The sequence below is a fragment of the Mizuhopecten yessoensis genome, unplaced genomic scaffold (genome assembly GCF_002113885.1).
Source record: "Mizuhopecten yessoensis strain PY_sf001 unplaced genomic scaffold, ASM211388v2 scaffold11141, whole genome shotgun sequence".
Taxonomy (NCBI): Eukaryota; Metazoa; Mollusca; class Bivalvia; order Pectinida; family Pectinidae; genus Mizuhopecten; species Mizuhopecten yessoensis.
In genome coordinates this window covers 804,947-824,829 of record NW_018408900.1, presented here as the reverse complement: position 1 = coordinate 824,829, position 19,883 = coordinate 804,947, and the positions used below count along the sequence as shown (strand labels likewise).

General features: G+C 35.7%; 1 protein-coding gene across 7 annotated transcripts in view; it reads right to left on the bottom strand.

Moving 5' to 3' along the window:
* Positions 1-19,883, bottom strand: part of LOC110466698 (trafficking protein particle complex subunit 13-like) — a 169,268-nt gene that overhangs the window by 19,870 nt on the left and 129,515 nt on the right. For 6 of the 7 annotated variants that reach the window (XM_021523388.1, XM_021523392.1, XM_021523386.1 and 3 more), the window contains exons 2-3: positions 719-887; positions 240-324 (exon numbers count right to left, since the gene is read on the bottom strand). In XM_021523388.1, coding sequence (XP_021379063.1) covers positions 240-324; positions 719-887 — 254 coding nt within the window. Of the gene's footprint in view, positions 1-239; positions 325-718; positions 888-991; positions 1,050-19,883 lie in introns of all 7 variants that reach the window. The other variant, XM_021523393.1, reaches the window with a different exon arrangement.

The window sequence follows — 19,883 nt, the reverse complement described above, 5'->3', positions numbered from 1 at the left end:
CAGCCGGTGCTGCTATTTCGGCGCTCACAGCTAGCATTCAACAATTATAGCACTGCCCAACCACATACTCATTTACAGCTGAGTAGACTGGAACAAGCAGAGTAAAGCATCTTGCTCAAAGATACAATACAGTGCCATGCCGTGACTTGAACCCGCAACCCTTTGGTCACGAGCCCGGTGTCCTACCACTAGACTACCGCGACTCCAATCACACACTGATTTGACATTGCTACACTCACCTTTAAGACAATATCCTTACAAATAGTGGTACTGTCGTTATGGACGCTTATGTAGCTGGAAAATGTCTCACCCAGGAAAATGTTTCTGTGAATCACAGGTTATAAAATTATGAGTATAGCATGACATCAACATACATTGACAAAATTGTAACTCAAAGTTGTAAAATCATTTACTGTGGTAACTTGCTGGATGTGATGCCACAACAGTTTGATTGATATCTATCTGGCTTAAAGTGGTTGATTTGTAGAATTGTGGATGTCAGAAAATATGAAAACTAGAATAGAGTAGCTTTCTCTGTACTTGGAGATTTGTAAACACTTATACAATGTACTGGTTTACTGCAAATAAGGATTTTATGGGTTTTACTGAATGTTGCCAGTACAGCTAAATTTGAGGCAGCCAAAAATTGCAAATACATTTTTTTTAATCTGAAAACACAGAGTGGTTACCCCTTATACAAAACCAATCATGTACTCACCCAAAATTTTGGGGTAGGGTCAAGAGGTCACCTAGTCCAAAATAGGGCACTCCCGCTGGTCTGGCAATATCTGTGTCGCTCATTTTGGCAAATATCTCGCCCTGTAAGTCCCGCTCATCGCTGACCAGAGGGTGATACGGCATGAGGGCCGGCTTGGTCAGCCTCATCACTGTAAGTAAATAGAGGTTGCCATGGTTACACGCCTCAAGTCGAAAAGGGCAATAATGGGCGTAATTTAATTTCTCCAAGTGGGATAACTATAGTTAATTACACCTGTTTTGGTCAAGATGGTGAAATGATCAGATCCAAGGCTTCCTTAAATGGAGGCTGCCTGTAGTAGAAGAAATGATATGCAACACTTTGTCAATCGAACAACCTGCTTATTTACCAACAGAAATACAAATTTAAAGCTATTTTGCAATTTCCCCGTACATGGCTCTGAAAAATGTGGATAAATGGTCATATGACTGCAAGATACCTTTTAATTGCCAGGTCACATCATCAACATAAGCACGGATATGTGATCGCCATGTTAAAACTTTCCAAAAAGATGTTCATATCATTGATAATCAAGCACTAAATTGACACAGACTACATTGATGTTCATCATCTGTCCTCTGGATGTCAAACTAACAGGGGCTTTTTTCCCTGCTAAAAGAAATGATTCTGAACAAGCTTCTAGCTGTGTATTAAAGATAAAAGCACAAATAAAAGTATACAATATTCATTGAGGATTTTCAAAATTTTTCAACATCTGTGTGCAAAACATAATCTGCACATAAACAGCTAAAACTGAATAAAAAGTGAGTTATTGATGGCTTCCTACGGTAGATATCTGAGTCAAAGATTGATGCTTTCCTATGGTAGATATTGGATTCTCCCACCCTTCAATGATGGGTCGCCCATTTTAGCCGGAAAAGATAAGCTTGTCACCCCCTAGGGGGAGATAGCCTTGTGTGGATAAGCACGTGTTCAATTGTGATGTCATTAAAATGCTTCACCGGTAATTGTGATGTCATCAAAAATGAATGACGATATTCATACCCCATATGCGTTTACAAACAGACTACTGTTGGTGGAGTTGTGACTGATATAATAGGATGGGAGAAAAATAATCATTCCCTACCTTGAGGGTGAAACAGAGAAATCTCCAACCCTCTGAGTGATTTTTCTGGTTGTCAAACCCTCGGCAGAGCCTCGGGTTAGACAACCAAAAACATCACCCCCCGGGTTGGAGATTTCTCTGTCACACCCTTAAGGTAGGGGAAGATTCTATTAGTCAAAGATATAGAGGATATTTAATGGTGTCTTCAGTAATAACAAATATATTTCACGAGTGTGGCTATAATATCCAAATCTAGGTCATACGAGTGAAATATATTTGTTATTACTGAAGACATCATTAAATTTGTTATTTATTACATTTTTAAAGCATAAAAAATGAAAACTGTAATGCATTAAAAACCGGCAGGAATCAGAAGCGTAATAATCAGCCCCATATTCTAATGACATCACGCTTGACAACAAGGCTGTGCATCATTTTGAATGGGATACTCAACGCAATTCCGACGTTTTCTGCTATTTTCTGGTATGATTGCTTATAAAAATGTTATTAATTGTATATTTATGTAAATACTTAAGTGTGTGTACCAAACATTTACCATAACAACCATTTATTCTACCATCGCTTCATTTTAATCTGAACAAAAAATTGTTGCTTTTGAATGCAGCGAATAGAAGATACCGTTATGATTGGTCAATACCAAAAAGTGTATTTTCACACTGTGAAAATATCACTTTTGATATTTATCACAGAGTGATAGATATCAGTTTTATCAAGTTGTTAGAATCCGATATTTCACTGGCAAAAATGTAATAAATTTGCCCCTTTGTACTGGTGATTGACCTTTGTGTTACACTGCAATCAGCCTGCAGCCAAGGGTGAACATATCCCATGGTCAACTACCAGCTTCTCCTGTCAAATAGGGTTTACTACACAATGGGATGGTATTAAATATTAATTGTTAATTATTTCATGCATGAACAATAAACATTGTGTGGAATTTTCACCCCCTTTTTTCGCAGACATAAGATCACTTAACCATGATGTTCACCATTATAGACATCAGTATACAAACTTGGTTGTTGATAGTTGCTAGGCAGTGCATCACATTCCATGTATGTTTTAAAATTTAAATGTAGTTCTGATAATGGCTCACCTAGTGAGATGAACCATGTAAACCCTGGATTAATGTTGCTGTCCACCCCTGTTGTCACGGTCATCTCTTCTATTGATTTTCTAATGTTATGGTCAACATGTTCGGTTACAGTCCAACCTGCTCATTCAACCACCTCAATTAAGAGAACACCTGTTTTAAGAGCCCACTATTTGGACTTCCCTTGGGTGGCCTCTTTGTACAGGTTTTACTGCAGTTAATTCCATTCAGAAATCCATCAACTGGGGGACGCTGAACTTCAGGGAACCTACTTTTAAGTGGATATTAAATCTCCCATCCCTATTCCCTAACTCACCCACACACAGGATATGAGCAATAATCTATATAGCTCCAACAAAACCTGGAACAGTAAAAATATCAACGGAGGAAAAAGCTCTGCAAACCCGTCAACAAGTTCTGAATGTAATGTTCTAAAACACAGAAACAGATTGGAAAGAACAGTTACCGGTAAACACCAGACAGACAATTTCTTTCCGATCAATTCCATTTGGGTTATTGAAACCAAGTTACGAATCATGTAGATGGTAATCAATGATTGTATAAAACCAAATTATTCGAACCACAACTAACAAAACACGGGAGATTTCTCCAATTTTTATACATTTACATTCAGCTATTTCTTTTATCTGATGTTGTATATCTATTGGTTCTCCTTAATAAAATATTAGTTTTCACCATCAACACTAGGCTACACTTACTTCCTACACCTGATAAATAGTTTACGTGTGTTCTCAGAAACAAATTACTCTAGCATTTGAACTGCGACAAAAGAAAGAAGAATTTTGTATTGGTTTATTCCTGTACAGCAGTAAAACTTAAATGGTTTGTTTCGAAGAAGCAGAGAGATTTCAAATTTGATTACAGCCTGAATGACAAATAATGAATGAAGTGAAGAGTTCTGACAGCCGAACAAATCTCGAGGGGGCGATGTAGATTGGATATAGATACAACTATTCGAGGCTGTAACATCCCAAGGGGCCAACATCATCGGAGTCATTACAAAGGTGTGTGTTAGTACGGCCCCTTGCGACCTGTAACCATTCCAAGCAAGGATTTAATCTGTAAATAGGTGTAAAGCTTTAAACTCACTGTTTATATAGTCCTCACACCATTCTATATTTGATGATATATTACCGCATCATTTGTATGGTTAATCATGGTAAAGCCTCCACTATCTATGACACTATCATCATTTGTATGGTTTATCACGGTACAGCCTCCACTATCTATGACACTATCATCATTTGTATGGTTTATCACGGTAAAGCCTTCACTATCTATGACACTATCATCATTTGTATGGTTAATCATGGTAAAGCCTCCACTATCTATGACACTATCATCATTTGTATGGTTTATCAAGGTACAGCCTCCACTATCTATGACACTATCATCATTTGTATGGTTTATCACGGTAAAGCCTCCACTATCTATGACACTATCATCATTTGTATGGTTTATCACGGTAAAGCCTCCACTATCTATGACACTATCATCATTTGTATGGTTTATCACGGTAAAGCCTCCACTATCTATGACACTATCATCATTTGTATGGTTTATCACGGTAAAGCCTCCACTATCTATGACACTATCATCATTTGTATGGTTTATCACGGTAAAGCCTCCACTATCTATGACACTATCATCATTTGTATGGTTTATCACGGTAAAGCCTCCACTATCTATGACACTATCATCATTTGTATGGTTTATCACGGTAAAGCCTCCACTATCTATGACACTATCATCATTTGTATGGTTTATCACGGTAAAGCCTCCACTATCTATGACACTATCATCATTTGTATGGTTTATCACGGTAAAGCCTCCACTATCTATGACACTATCATCATTTGTATGGTTTATCACGGTAAAGCCTCCACTATCTATGACACTATCATCATTTGTATGGTTTATCACGGTAAAGCCTTCACTATCTATGACACTATCATCATTTGTATGGTTAATCACGGTAAAGCCTCCACTATCTATGACACTATCATCATTTGTATGGTTAATCATGGTAAAGCCTCAACTATCTATGACACTATCATCATTTGTATGGTTTATCAAGGTACAGCCTCCACTATCTATGACACTATCATCATTTGTATGGTTTATCACGGTACAGCCTCCACTATCTATGACACTATCATCATTTGTATGGTTTATCACGGTACAGCCTCCACTATCTATGACACTATCATCATTTGTATGGTTTATCAAGGTACAGCCTCCGCTATCTATGACACTATCATCATTTGTATGGTTTATCACGATAAAGCCTTCACTATCTATGACACTATCACCATTTTTATGGTTAATCACGGTAAAGCCTCCACTATCTATGACACTATCATCATTTGTATAGTTTATCAAGGTACAGCCTCTGCTATCTATGACACTATCATCATTTGTATGGTTTATCACGGTACAGCCTCCACTATCTATGACACTCATTTGTATGATTTATCACGGTACAGCCTCCACTATCTATGACACTATCATCATTTGTATGGTCTATCACGGTACAGCCTCCACTATCTTTGACACTATCATCATTTGCATGGTTTATCACGGGACAGCCTCCACTATCTATGACACTATTATCATTTGTATGGTTTATCACGGTAAAGCCTTCACTATCTATGACACTATCACCATTTTTATGGTTAATCACGGTAAAGCCTCCACTATCTATAGCACTATCATCATCTGTATGGTTTATCACGGTAAAGCCTCAACTATCTATAACACTATCATCATTTGTATGGTTTATCTCGGTAAAGCCTCCACTATCTATGACACCAGCATCATTTGTATGGTTAATCATGGTAAAGCCTCCACTATCTATGACACTATCATCATTTGTATGGTTTATCTCGGTAAAGCCTCCACTATCTATGACACTATCATCATTTGTATGGTTTATCTCGGTAAAGCCTCCACTATCTATAACACTATCATCATCTGTATGGTTTATCACGGTAAAGCCTCCACTTTCTATGACACTATCATCATTTGTATGGTTTATCTCGGTAAAGCCTCCACTATATATAACACTATCATCATTTGTATGGTTTATCACGGTTAAGCCTCCACTATATATAACACCAGCATCATTTGTATGGTTTATAACGGTAAAGCCTCTGCTATCTATAACACTATCATCATTTGTATGGTTTATCACGGTAAAGCCTCCACTATCTATGACACTATCATCATTTGTATGGTTTATCTCGGTAAAGCCTCCACTATCTATAACACCAGCATCATTTGTATGGTTTATCTCGGTAAAGCCTCCACTATATATAACACCAGCATCATTTGTATGGTTTATAACGGTAAAGCCTCCACTATCTATGACACTATCCTATACAAACTGTATTCCATTGAATTTGAGACAAATAATATGTAACATATTTATATGCACCCCATATTCAACTCAATATAAGCCAGAATAACATATAGTGATATAAAATAGACCTATATCTTCATATTCACTCAATATTCAACTAAATGTAATACAGAGCAATATTTTCATATTCATTTGATATTCAACTGAGTACCAAGTATGTAGGTACAATCTGAAGGATCTCAGGACTCAGAGTACCATATATGTAGGTACAATCTAAAGGATGTCAGGACTCAGATTACCAAGTATGTAGGTACAATCTAAAGGATCTCAGGGCTGGGAGTTCCAAGTATGTATGTACAATCTAAAGGATGTCAGGACTCGGAGTACCATGTATGTATGTACAATCTAAAGGATGTCAGGTCTCAGAGTACCATGTATGTAGTTACAATCTAAAGGATTATTAGGATGTATTTCATCTTACAAATAGACCTCCCTCCTTATTTTTTTTTTTTTAAATAAAAGACATTGAAGTTCCTCATATACACCAAAACGAGTTCTTGAGGAGATCTAATTCAATAGTTAATTTGATTACTTTAAACATGTACCCATCAATTTGCTACAATTTCTAGCACCATCTTGTCAAAATAACAAAACAGAAGCTATTTATAGCCCTTGTTTTATTACTAGTTCCATAAAAGTAGGTTGGTAAGGTCTCGGTGACGTCAACAGCACTTGTGAGGTTCTATATATTGACACAACATTGTCGCATCATTCCTCACGTTATTTACAAGTAGTTTCAACAACATCAATAATAAAACAGCACCATACTATCAAGTATACGTCATTTAGACAAAAAACAGTTCCATTGCATCACAAAGCTGAAGTGTCATCACGTCTGCGTCAGAAACACACGCAGGGGAAGATGACAACGTGCGGGCAACCAACGCACATGGAAAACCTACATGTACAAAAGAACTTAAGTCAATTTATCCAATTACTGTAAGCATACTAATTTTAGCAGTAAGTATAGAGACTACAGAAAGAAAACAAAAACATCTGTTGTGAACTACAGCAGAAATTACCAGATGTACATACCACACACAGCTGACATGACACTGTGGCAGTGAATCGTGTTTGACATGTGGTATTGGTTACAATAGGACTCATAGAAAAAGTGATCACCATCCCCAAGGCAGAAAGACAGGAACATCTACAGTGGCCCTATGTACTGGAGTCACTTTGTATCAGAAATAAACAACATTTGACTTGACAGCCAGTAGTGGTATACCTGTAGCTATGACAGCCCGTAGTGGTATACCTGTAGCTATGACAGCCCGTAGTGGTTTACCTGTAGCTATGACAGCCCATAGTGGTATGCCTGTAGCTATGACAGCCCGTAGTGGTATACCTGTAGCTATGACAGCCCGTAGTGGTATACCTGTAGCTATGACAGCCTGTAGTGGTATACCTGAAGCTATGCTGTAAAACTCTCAGTTCTCTTTTCTGTCCTTTTAACAGGTTGGCTATCAGCTCAACTGTGTATGATATGAGTTGTTTCCCTTTGAGTAAGCTGATATTCATTTTAAGTAAGAATCCTTTCTAAATTATTTTTTTGAAAAGTGACTTACTTTTATTTGGTTTTATGTAAGTATGAGTTATTTCCATTTAGTTTGATGCAAGTAAGAGTTATTTCCATTTAGTTTTATGTAAGTATGAGTTCTTTACCTTTGGTTCTGTGGTAAAGTGAGTTATTTCCCTTTGTTTTGTGTGAATATGAATCTTTATGTTTTGTGAGTGACCCTCTTGGTTCAGTGTAAGAACAATTTATTTTCATTAGTTTTTGTTCAAAGAAAAGTGAGTTGTTTCCCTTGGTTTTGTGTAATTGTGAGTTATGTCCCTTTGGTTCTGTAATTAGGCCAATATTACCATGTGTAATACTCTTTCACAGAAGTTCAAGAACTTATTGTTAACATTATTCATCCTGATTACACACGCTCCACGTTTACCCCATTATATGGGTTTGAACTTCCACCCAAGGCATTTTAATGATTTTGTTCTTATTGGGTCAGCGTTTTTTAAATTAAATACAAGTTCAAGTGAAGTGCATTTGTGGCATATTTCCTTAATGATGTATGTCTGTTATGTTAAATAAATAAAAGGATAGTTGAATGGGTAGCTTTGATAATTTCTCTCATAATTCCATTTCATTTACATACCATAATCAAAGTTATTAACTTTATATCGACTTGTCTTAAAAAATTCAATTGATCCACATTTTAAAAATATTTTGGTTTGACAGGTAAGCTTTTTTTTTAACTTCATGCAAATTAACTTTTTGATGAAAATTCAACCCACTGAAACATTATTCAAAATTTTGATGGATTTACATACATCGATAAAGTTTCTATAAACAAAATTCAAAACATCCATAACCAATGCACTCTTTGATATAGAAACATAAATCAAGCTGAAAAAACAGAAGCCCTGTGATGTGAATTGTATTAAACAGTTTGCATATGACAGCTGCGCTTAGGTTCAAAAAACGAATATCGAAAGAATTGTCAAAAAAACTCTTATACAAAAATCACTAAATATTCCCAAACACAGACTATCACCATATGAAAGGCAGCCTACAGTCTCTAGAATCTAATTATATTCTACAAAACAAAATCTTTATATTTTGGTTCTGCCCTTTATCCAACAGTCACACACATACACAACATACTGCTCCTGATAAATGGCTAATTTAAGGCAAGAATTGCATGTTCTAGTTTTGAAATTCTCACAACATTACATATTTCCCTACTCGTTGGGCCACCAGCGATTCAGGGCACAGCTAAACTGTCAAACTGTCAAACATATTTTTATGCTCCTTAAGTTTTGTATGAAGAAAATACACCCCAAAAACAACATGAAAATAGTCAATATTCTGCGAACAACTGTACTATAAGGAAAACTGGACCAATACCAAAAACGTTTTAAGAGAAAAGTGGCAATTAATGTAACAAGTTTTACATAAATACATTGTATCTTTACAGTTGAAAATTCCAGAAGGAAATATTTTGCAGCGATTTGCTGCCATACAAATGCCTTTACACAGAAAACTTCAGCTCAGAATTCAGAAATGAAACAATAAAATAAAAAATTAAAACATTTTGAAGAATAATGTACTGCATGCAATGCATTGAAAAACATTGTGTGTGTTAGGCAGCTATTTTCTTTGTGGAAATATTACAAACGAGTCGTATAGTCTGAGCATATACCTGCGGCAAAGCTATCTGTATCCATTATCTTGCTTTTTTTCTTTCATTCTCCATGAATTTTTAAGTTCTTCTGGGAAAAATCATTGCCAACAAAAAGCGCTTTACAACATCAGAGACTTGTATTGTGTTTTTTAAAAGTCGCATTGAGAATATTTTTATTTCTGTAGTTCTGGTCTAAAAGTATAGAATTGAATGAAGATGGATGATTTCTTATAGTACAAATATGGCTATTATACTCATTTAGATGCAATGTCCACAGGGCAAACAGTATCTTAGGTATATGCTGGTATTTACAAGAATTTTTAAACAGAATTTTTTTCCAACAATATACTGTACTTGTGAATATAGAATTTTTTGTTAGGAATTTAAAGATTTAAAACTGGCAAAACACCAAGAATTAATGTAAAAACCTCAATTTATTTCTTATAAAAGTTCACAAGCTGATAATAACCAAACAGTGACGCATGCCCTAAAAAACATTGTACTCAAGTAAATTTTTTGAACCATGCTTATGGTTATCAAAAGCTGTGATAAAGTCTACTAAATTCATAAGCCAATGATGGTAAGCCTACACATATTAAAAGGCTTGGAGTCACAAACCTCTCAATATATCATTGTTCTTATAGCAATAAGTCCTTCTCACTGGTTTCAGGTTATGTTAAACTACCCAAAAACCTGTCTAATCTGACACCCTGTGGACAGAGCATATGTGTCAAGTTTCAGTCACATGATACACAAGTATAAGTACTATCACCCTGGTAAAATAATAGCCTCCCCAGTTCTGAGTGAGTGAATAGGTAGACCGTCAGACTAGTAAATCAGAGGTCCATGGTTTGACCTTTTGGTGAAAGCTTTGAAAACATTAACGACCTCTGTGACAATACTGCCCATGTCATCCTGGTCTAACAGCTAGTACCAACTCAGCTATTAACCTCTGTGACAATACTGCCTCTGTCATCCTAGTAAAACAGCTAGTAGCTGCTTCCTACCAACTCAGCTAACCTCTGTGACAATACTGCCTCTGTCATCCTGGTAAAACAGCTAGTAGCTGCTTCCTACCAACTCAGCTAGGGATATAGTTTCTCTTTCAGTTAAGCATCTGACAAGTAAACCAGGGGCCGGGATTCAATCCCTAGAGGACACTCTGCATTGAAAAATAATGACCCCTGTAACAGCTGCATACATATCTTACAGTTCAGTTTGGAGAAATACTAGTGACATAAATAAATTAATGCTTATTTAGTACCACTTACTGAGTATGGTAAACATACTTATATCAGTACATCCTTAATGCACCGACCCATCAATGCAGTGATACCTGAGGGCAATGACTCTTTGGGCAAATGTCCTTTGGGAAATAGTTACTTCTATACAATCAAGATTGTACATAAATTATCAAAGCAGAGATACCATGAAATGATCTACGAATATACTGCCTTTATCCAACAAACAGCCCATGCCTGGTATCATAAGCTGCTACATATCTGACAAAGTTCAGTAGAAATAGCAAAAATGATTTTTCATTGACCAGTAATAAGCCCATCCCCCAATTCAGATTCACAGATTATGTGTTTGTCCCCTGGGTTAAATTCAATGCTAAAATGGATAAATATTGTAAAATCACACAAAATCATATCTAATTGCCTGAAATAGTATGTGCAAATATCTCTGTAATTTCAAATCCAGATTGCATATATATAATATAAAGGCTGATCCAACTTACATGCCGCGGTGACTCTTTCTGACATCATTTTGCGGGTTTTCAAATGAAGATTTTGTCTTCAATTTATCAAGTTATCCAGAACACTCTTCCCTATGTTGAGACACTAACATCATTGTCACAGAAGGTGACACACAGTCTCAAACTTTCCTATGTTGAGACACTAACATCATTGTCACAGAAGGTGACACACAGTCTCAAACTTTCCTCAACTGTCACATCAGCTCCAGTCTGTGTAGAAATCAAAACTTCATTGAAATTATGACAGTCTTGTCTTTTCTTCCCCATTTATAGTTGCCTCTCTGTATATACAGGATGATAGGATGTATATAGATGATATAACATTGAAATTTCTTCACATTCTTCTTTGAAATATATAGCCCTTGACCTTTTCACAAGGCATGCTCGCTTTCAATAACATAAAAAATTAGTACGTTTTTGGAAAAACAGAATCCCAGAATAGAGAATTATCGTTTAAAGTACAAGTTTGGCGTCTCTTCAGTCTTCACCTGCATGAAAATTCCTCTACACCTCTATAATTGTTCTGTTACAACGAAATAATGTTTCAACGCTTGTGCTTAGAAATTGCCCACCATGTGACATTTCCTTAAAGAGTGTGAACATGGAGACGACACACAATCTGAATCATCTCCCGAAGGTCTGCCATTATGTAACAGGGGTCAAAGATGAACGGTACAGGCTTGGTTCGAATACCTTTCCAACCAAGCGATTGAGAATGATGTTTTATTCAGCTTTGGACAAATATGGTACCTACCATCTTCTCATGCATTGTGTATGAGAATGTGGGTGAATCTGACTCTAAATAATGAAAAGTAACGTACCGACTGACCTAGCAGTTGTGGTAATTTCCGTGTACTCTCCATTTCATGAAGCATTCAATCCAAGCAAAATATACGGGTTGAAAAACTTGCCATGAAGGAAAGTTTCTTTGGATTGTTTAACAAATTAAAAGGTTTGTTTGCATAACAAAACAAATTCTCCAAAGACTATTTTTTTCTGCAGGTCATTTCCTTGTAAATGCCCTCCCGTAATTGAGAACGACAGCTCGCTGTGTTTTATCTCTATAATGGCCAGACAGCAAATGACCTTGACCTTTTCCCTCATACAAAAGTCTGATTTAGGTATGCTTTGATTTTCTCATCATGGAAAACACAATAAGGGTTGTCCTTGCAACCTCAACCCAGCCCCGTAGATACAACTGAGCATACGTGACACTCTGCTGTAAGAGCAGCATCCTCCCCAAACCTTGGTGTCTCTACGACACACTTGCTGAAGCTGTAGTTAGCATGATAAATGGCCGACGATCACTCAGCCTGAGTAGATTTCCTTGAGGTAGACATCAGCTCCACAAACCACACCTGGGATCTTTGTGCTACATGAACATTGGGACCTAACAACAACATACGGGTGAATTAACAGTCATCTCCGTCAATGTCCTTACCACCGCCTGTTGTCGTCTAGTTGTCAAAACCACACCTTTAATACTCCAAATGACTACAACCATCAATGTACCAGTTTCTGCAGCTGATCACAACCTTAATGTCCCAAAATATCTCAAATAACCACAATCCTCATTAATCTAAATATATGAGATGACCACAAACCTCACTTTACCAAAATGACTATGATGACCACAACCAACAATGGCTCAATTAACCACTTCCTTTGATGTTTTAAGCATGCTACATCCCAGAAAACTGATCCTTAATGTCCCAGTTTTATCAGTTGGCTACAAATCATCTCAATCCTTGATGTTCTTATTATTTCAGTTGGTTTCAACCCTCATCGTCCTATATAATCCATGTTGAAAGTTGATATGTCCCAAGTTTTCCAGTCCACTGCAGTACCCAATGTTGTTCTATATGTTCCAGATTACCATAACAACTTTCTGTCAAGTACTTCCATAAGATTTGACTAGAAAGTTCACTTTTGAGAAGCAGCATTCACCATTTTCAGATGAACGTTTGCAATAGAATGCTTACATGAATGTATGGTTCCCCAACAAATCGCAAAGGTGAAGTCTCCAGAGAGACAAGATCAGGTAATATATTACCATCAACTCAACTTGAAAAAAACCCAGCATTCATTAAAGGGATCAATTCTCGGAGAAATCCTCTCTCATTCATTATTTAGCAACCTGTTCAGTCACCTTGCTAGTCAAGTGGTCTTTACCAACAAAACAGCAGCCATTAGGGATGAGACTAACGGTAACCTGGGAGTTAGAAATATATGTGTTTTATCCGACACTAAAGCAACATTACTGGCGGTTAATTTTCATCTCTAACGAGCAGCAAAGGGCAATAGTGACAGTGACAAAAATATAATGCAAATGATGTGATCATTGTCTCTCTAAATTACAGGAAATTCATTAACACAGGATTATAGTGAATGTTTCGTTGATGTAATATTTCTACGTTACGAGTACAGCAGCTGGTATATTTGATAAAGCTGAGTAAAATGAATACTTGTACTTTTGTTTGGTTCAGCACACTACAATTCTACCATGTAGATGCATCAGTACTCTTTTTGTAATTTCAGAGAATTTCGTCTGTGCCATATGCCTCCCAGAATGTTTACATGTCCTCAAAACCTTAACATCAGCAAATGTGTTCCTTGGGGATAAAAAGGGAAAAAAACAACATCTTTATATGCAAGACCTTGCTGCTTACTCTACCTGCCCTGAGTGGACTCTTCCAATCTACTCAGCTGTAAATGTGTATGTGGTTGGGCAATGCTGAAATTATTGAATGCTTGCTGTGATCGAGTGCCCAAATGGCAGCAAGGGCTGTATGCTCCCCAGGGAGTTTAGAAAGATATTGGCTGGTTGCAAAGGCCCTATAACCAGGGATAATAATTTTGAACAGCTTTGAGATGACCTACGAACAAGGTGGTAATAAAGTGGTATATATATTGTAAACCTCAAAATACTATTAATATTATTATTTGGCTTCTGTATTGTAATATTCAAGTGTATTATAAATGGACTATTGGAAATAAGGACAAATAACAAAAAGAAAACACATACATTCTCCAGTGTATATATATACATGGGCCTCGACCCAGACTGGAGGGATTGTTTGGGGAATAGAATATAAAAAGAATCCAGGTCAATGAGTCCTCACCGTATACGTATCTAATGTCTATACATTGTTCAAGGTTAAGGCTATCAACAAGTCAGACAATATCATTACTGTTGTCACTATTGCGAAAAATTTGTTTAAGTCCTTTCCAAAAGAAGTACAGTGTGTTATGTAATAATTACATGTTGACGTGCATTTTACAGAAATATAGTTGTTACAAATTTGATTGTTTGAAAATAGAAAAGAAACTAGAAAATGTCTGTAAGACATAAATGCCCTTGCTGCCATGTGAAATTAGTTTCAGTGTTTTATAAAAAGTTACAACAACTTTGATCTTGATACCCTGAAACATGCACACACGTCACAAGGTACTACACTTAAAGTTGATAAGTTGATTTTAATATTCATATGTTTTTTCTGTATGTTATTACCATCCTGAAACACAAGGATGTCAGAGGTATACCCATATTTGACCTTTATATAAAGTTTGACCAAAATCAGTGAAAGAATGAAGTTGCTAAGTGTTTAAATTGAATAAGTTGATGATTTTCTATATATATAGCAACGTTAACAGTGACCTTGGCCTTGACTTTGGAACCGTGAAACACAACAATGTCCGAAGTATACTCATACTTGACCTTTGTATATAGTTTAACCAAAATCCATGAAAGAATGAAGTTGCTAAGTGTTTAAATTGAATATATAGCAACGTTAAAATTCCAACATATGGTTAATCCCTTCATATTTTATATCATTCAATTACCAGCATTGTTTTATTGATTATAGCCTATGGCACATGTAACATTTTATATCTATTTTTATAAAAGAAGTGTCTTAAAGTCTTATTAAATTATCAATATAATATACTATACAATATGTATAATTATTTAACTATTTTTATGAATTGAATTGATTTATATAGATCTAAGGGACCCCATTGGAATTAAGCCACAATGTGGCTTTATGGGTCATCCCAGGTAAAGGCCTAAATTAATCTAATCCAATCCAGTTTAACACCTGACTGATTACTAGTTTTATGGCATAATTAACTTAAAATTAACATCTCATTCTGTGATAATATATATATTTATGTCCAATCTGCAAAATGTGATATACCTGTATTATTTGCCTTTTACCTGAATAAAATTATTATTATTATTATTATTAACCCTGAAACACAAGGATGTCAGATGTATACCCATATTTGACCTTTGTATAAAGTTTGACCAAAATCCGTGAAAGAATGAAGTTGCTAAGAGTTACATTGACTCAGTTGATGATTTTCTATATATTGCAACAGTGACCTTGGCCTTGACCTTGGAACCGTGAAACACAACAATGTCTGAAGTATACTCATACTTGACCTTTGCATTAAGTTTGACCAAAATCCATGAAAGAACGAAGTTGCTAAGTGTTTAAATTGAATCAGTTGATGATTTTCTATACAAAGCAAGTGTGACCTTGGCCTTGACCTTGGATCCCTGAAACACAACGATGTCCGAATTATATACTCATACTTGACCTTTGTATAAAGTTTGACCAAAATCTGTCAAAGAATGAAGTTGCTAAGTGTTAATACATTGAATTTGAATCGGGATGGGACGGGACAGGATGTGAGACAGGATGNACCCCCCCCCATTTTATGGAGGGTTGTACCTTTGTATAAAGCTTGACCAAAATCTGTCAAAGAATGAAGTTGATAAGTGTTTGCATTGAATCGGGACAGGACAAGTGTTTAATTTGAATCGGGACGCGCCACAAACTCCGAGCCTTTACATCATGAAGCCAGGTACACTTTACGAATGTTGCCATCTGGGAATTATAGAACCACAGTATCAACATAAGTTTTCAATTTTTGGGCCAAAAACCTATGGATAACTTGACAGGGGAATTTAGCCTAAGCCAGTAAAACTCCTGTTGACTGCTCCTCTTTCTTTATAGAAGGGAGAAAACTCTAGGATGGAACTCTTCTTTGCGATTTAAACTGATGTAGTGGTACTCTTTACCTTAAAAGATTCCTGTCAAATGCCAGGACCCTGTAGATGCAGATGAAACTATATCAACTGATGCAATATCTCTTATCTTTTTCGTCCTGTTTGAAGCTGGCGTAGGTATAAAGATTTCCCCTGAACAACACAAAACAAGTTTAAATATAGATTCACCAAAAATCATACTCTAGAAATGTCACGAAGATAATGGTTTGAAACTGCTGTCAGGCCTTCCCGCAGTAAGAAACTGACCAACTATGGCAACACCAGTAACAAATAAATTCTAGCGAAACACTGTTAAAAGTAGGACTTGCAGATCTTAATAAATATGTATTCTCCCACCCCCATAAAAAGAACAACTTGAGACAAAAAAATCAACTATGTGTCTGGACACTGATAACTCTGGTTTTCTCTCTTAATAAAAGCATCAGGTGTAGATGACCATGTGACAGTTTGGTTTCCATGGATACATATTGTTTACTACTTATACAACCAATCAGAGCAATGATAACATAGAGACGACAAGTCAGGCTCCGTCTTGATCAATTGCGACATGACACCATGACAATATATTCTAGTGATAATCCGGAGAACATAAAACAGCACTTGCTTGTTTTCCCTTTTTTCTTCATTAGTGTGTTTCAGTTTGATATAGCACTGATTGTATATACCAGGTGTGATCAATATAGGTAACTCAGTGCTCAAGTGTTGAAACGACCCAGAACGGCAGTCAGGAAGAAACATCTAATCATCTGAGAAGACAGACTTCTTACAGATGAACCTCATTAGTTGAGTGATTTGTTTTCCTTTATAAATCCATTTTTCAGATTAATGCAACAGGTTGAGTTGTCACTTTTTAGAGAAAATCAATATCTATATATCAATTAGGTATGAAAGCAAGTAATAAAAGCATTAAAACTGGTGTTGATTTGAGGTCTTATCCGTCTGATCATCTAATTATATTTTTACCAATCTGTCCCTGATCTGTATGTTAGATATAGATATAAATATGAAATTCACTCCTTACTATGAATAGCAGTCTAGAAAATAAAGTTTAAAATACATAATAATTCCTGATGAGTTTTGTTTCAAAACAAAAGCAATTAAGATTAATTACGCTAGATCATTCCACCAAAACAAAATACGTTTTGTGAAATACCGAGAAACTATCCCTCTTTTTATCTCCTCATCTAGACCCATCAGGACTTCTTCAGCTTTTAGTTTAAGCCTATGTCACTATATCTAAATGTGTATCTGTATACCCTGTGTGAGTATCTATATATCCTGTGTGGATATCTATATATCCAGTGTGAGTATCTATATATATCCTGTGTGAGTATCTATATACCTGTGTGGATATCTATATATCCAGTGTGAGTATCTATATATATCCTGTGTGAGTAGCTATATACCCTGTGTGAGTGTCTATATACCCTGTGTGATTATCTATATATCCTGTGTGAGTATCTATATATCCTATAATCTCCATACCCTGTGTGAATATCTATAGAACCTGTGTGAGTATCTATATATATCCTGTGTGAGTAACTATATACCCTGTGTGAGTGTCTATATACCCTGTGTGATTATCTATATATCCTGTGTGAGTATCTATAAATCCTATAATCTCCATACCCTGTGTGAGTATCTATAGATCCTGAGTCCTGCATTTTCTCTCAAGTGTGATGGATTATCCGACCTTCACCTATGAGGTACATAGTGTATTTCTGTCCATATAACACTTAAAGTTCCTAATACGGTATCTTTATACCCAATGTCAGTATCTTTATACCCAATGTGAGTATCTTTATACCCAATGTCAGTATCTATATACCCAATGACAGTATCTATATACCAAATGTCAGAATCTATATACCAAATGTCAGTATCTATATACCAAATGTCAGTATCTATATACCCAATGACAGTATCTATATACCAAATGTCAGAATCTATATACCAAATGCCAGTATCTATATACCAAATGTCAGTATCTATATACCCAATGTCAGTATCTATATTATACCAAATGTCAATATCTATATACCAAATGTCAATATCTATATACCAAATGTCAATATCTATATACCAAATGTCAGTATCTATATACCAAATGTCAGTATCTACATACCCAATGTCAGTATCTATATTACCAATGTCAGTATATATATACCAAATGTCAGTATCTATATACTCAATGTCAGTATCTATATACCTAATGTCAGTACCTATATACCCAATGTCAGTAACTATATACCCAATGTCAGTATCTATATACTCAATGTCAGTATCTATATACCCAATGTCAGTAACTATATACCAAATGTCAGTATCTATATACTCAATGTCAGTATCTATATACCCAATGTCAGTACCTAAATACCCAATGTCAGTATCTATATACCCAATGCCAGTATCTATATACCCAATGTCAGTATCTATATTCCCAATGTCAGTACATATATACCCAATGTCAGTATCTATAGACCCAATGTCAGTATCTATACACCAAATGTCAGTATCTATATACCCAATGTCAGTATCTATATACTCAATGTCAGTATCTATATACCCAATGTCAGTATCTATATACCCAATGTCAGTACCTATATACCCAATGTCAGTATCTATATACCCAATGTCAGTATCTTTATACTCAATGTCAGTATCTATATACCCAATGTAAGTACCTATATACCCAATGTCAGTATCTATATACCCAATGTCAGTATTTATATACCCAATGTCAGTATCTACATACCCAATGTCAGTATCTCTGTATACTCAATGTCAGTATCTATATACCCAATGTCAGTAACTATAAACCAAATGTCAGTATCTATGTACTCAATGTCAGTATCTATATACCCAATGTCAGTACCTATATACCCAATGTCAGTATCTATATACCCAATGTCAGTCCCTATATACCCAATGTCAGTATCTATAGTATCTATATACCTGATGTCAGTATCTATATACCCAATGTCAGTAACTATATACCAAATGTCAGTATCTATATACCCAATGTCAGTAACTATAAACCCAATGTCAGTATCTATATACTCAATGTCAGTATCATATACCCAATGCCAGTATCTATACACCCAATGACAGTATCTATATACCCAATGTCAGTATTTATATACCCAATGTCAGTATCTATATACTCTATGTCAGTATCTATATAACCAATGTCAGTATTTATATAACCAATGTCAGTATATATATAACCAATGTCAATATTTATATACCCAATGCCAGTATCTATACACCCAATGCCAGAATCTATATACCCAATGTCAGTATCTATATACTCTATGTCAGTATCTATATAACCAATGTCAGTATTTATATAACCAATGTCAGTATATATATAACCAATGTCAATATTTATATACCCAATGCCAGTATCTATACACCCAATGCCAGAATCTATATACCCAATGTCAGTATCTATATACTCTATGTCAGTATCTATATAACCAATGTCAG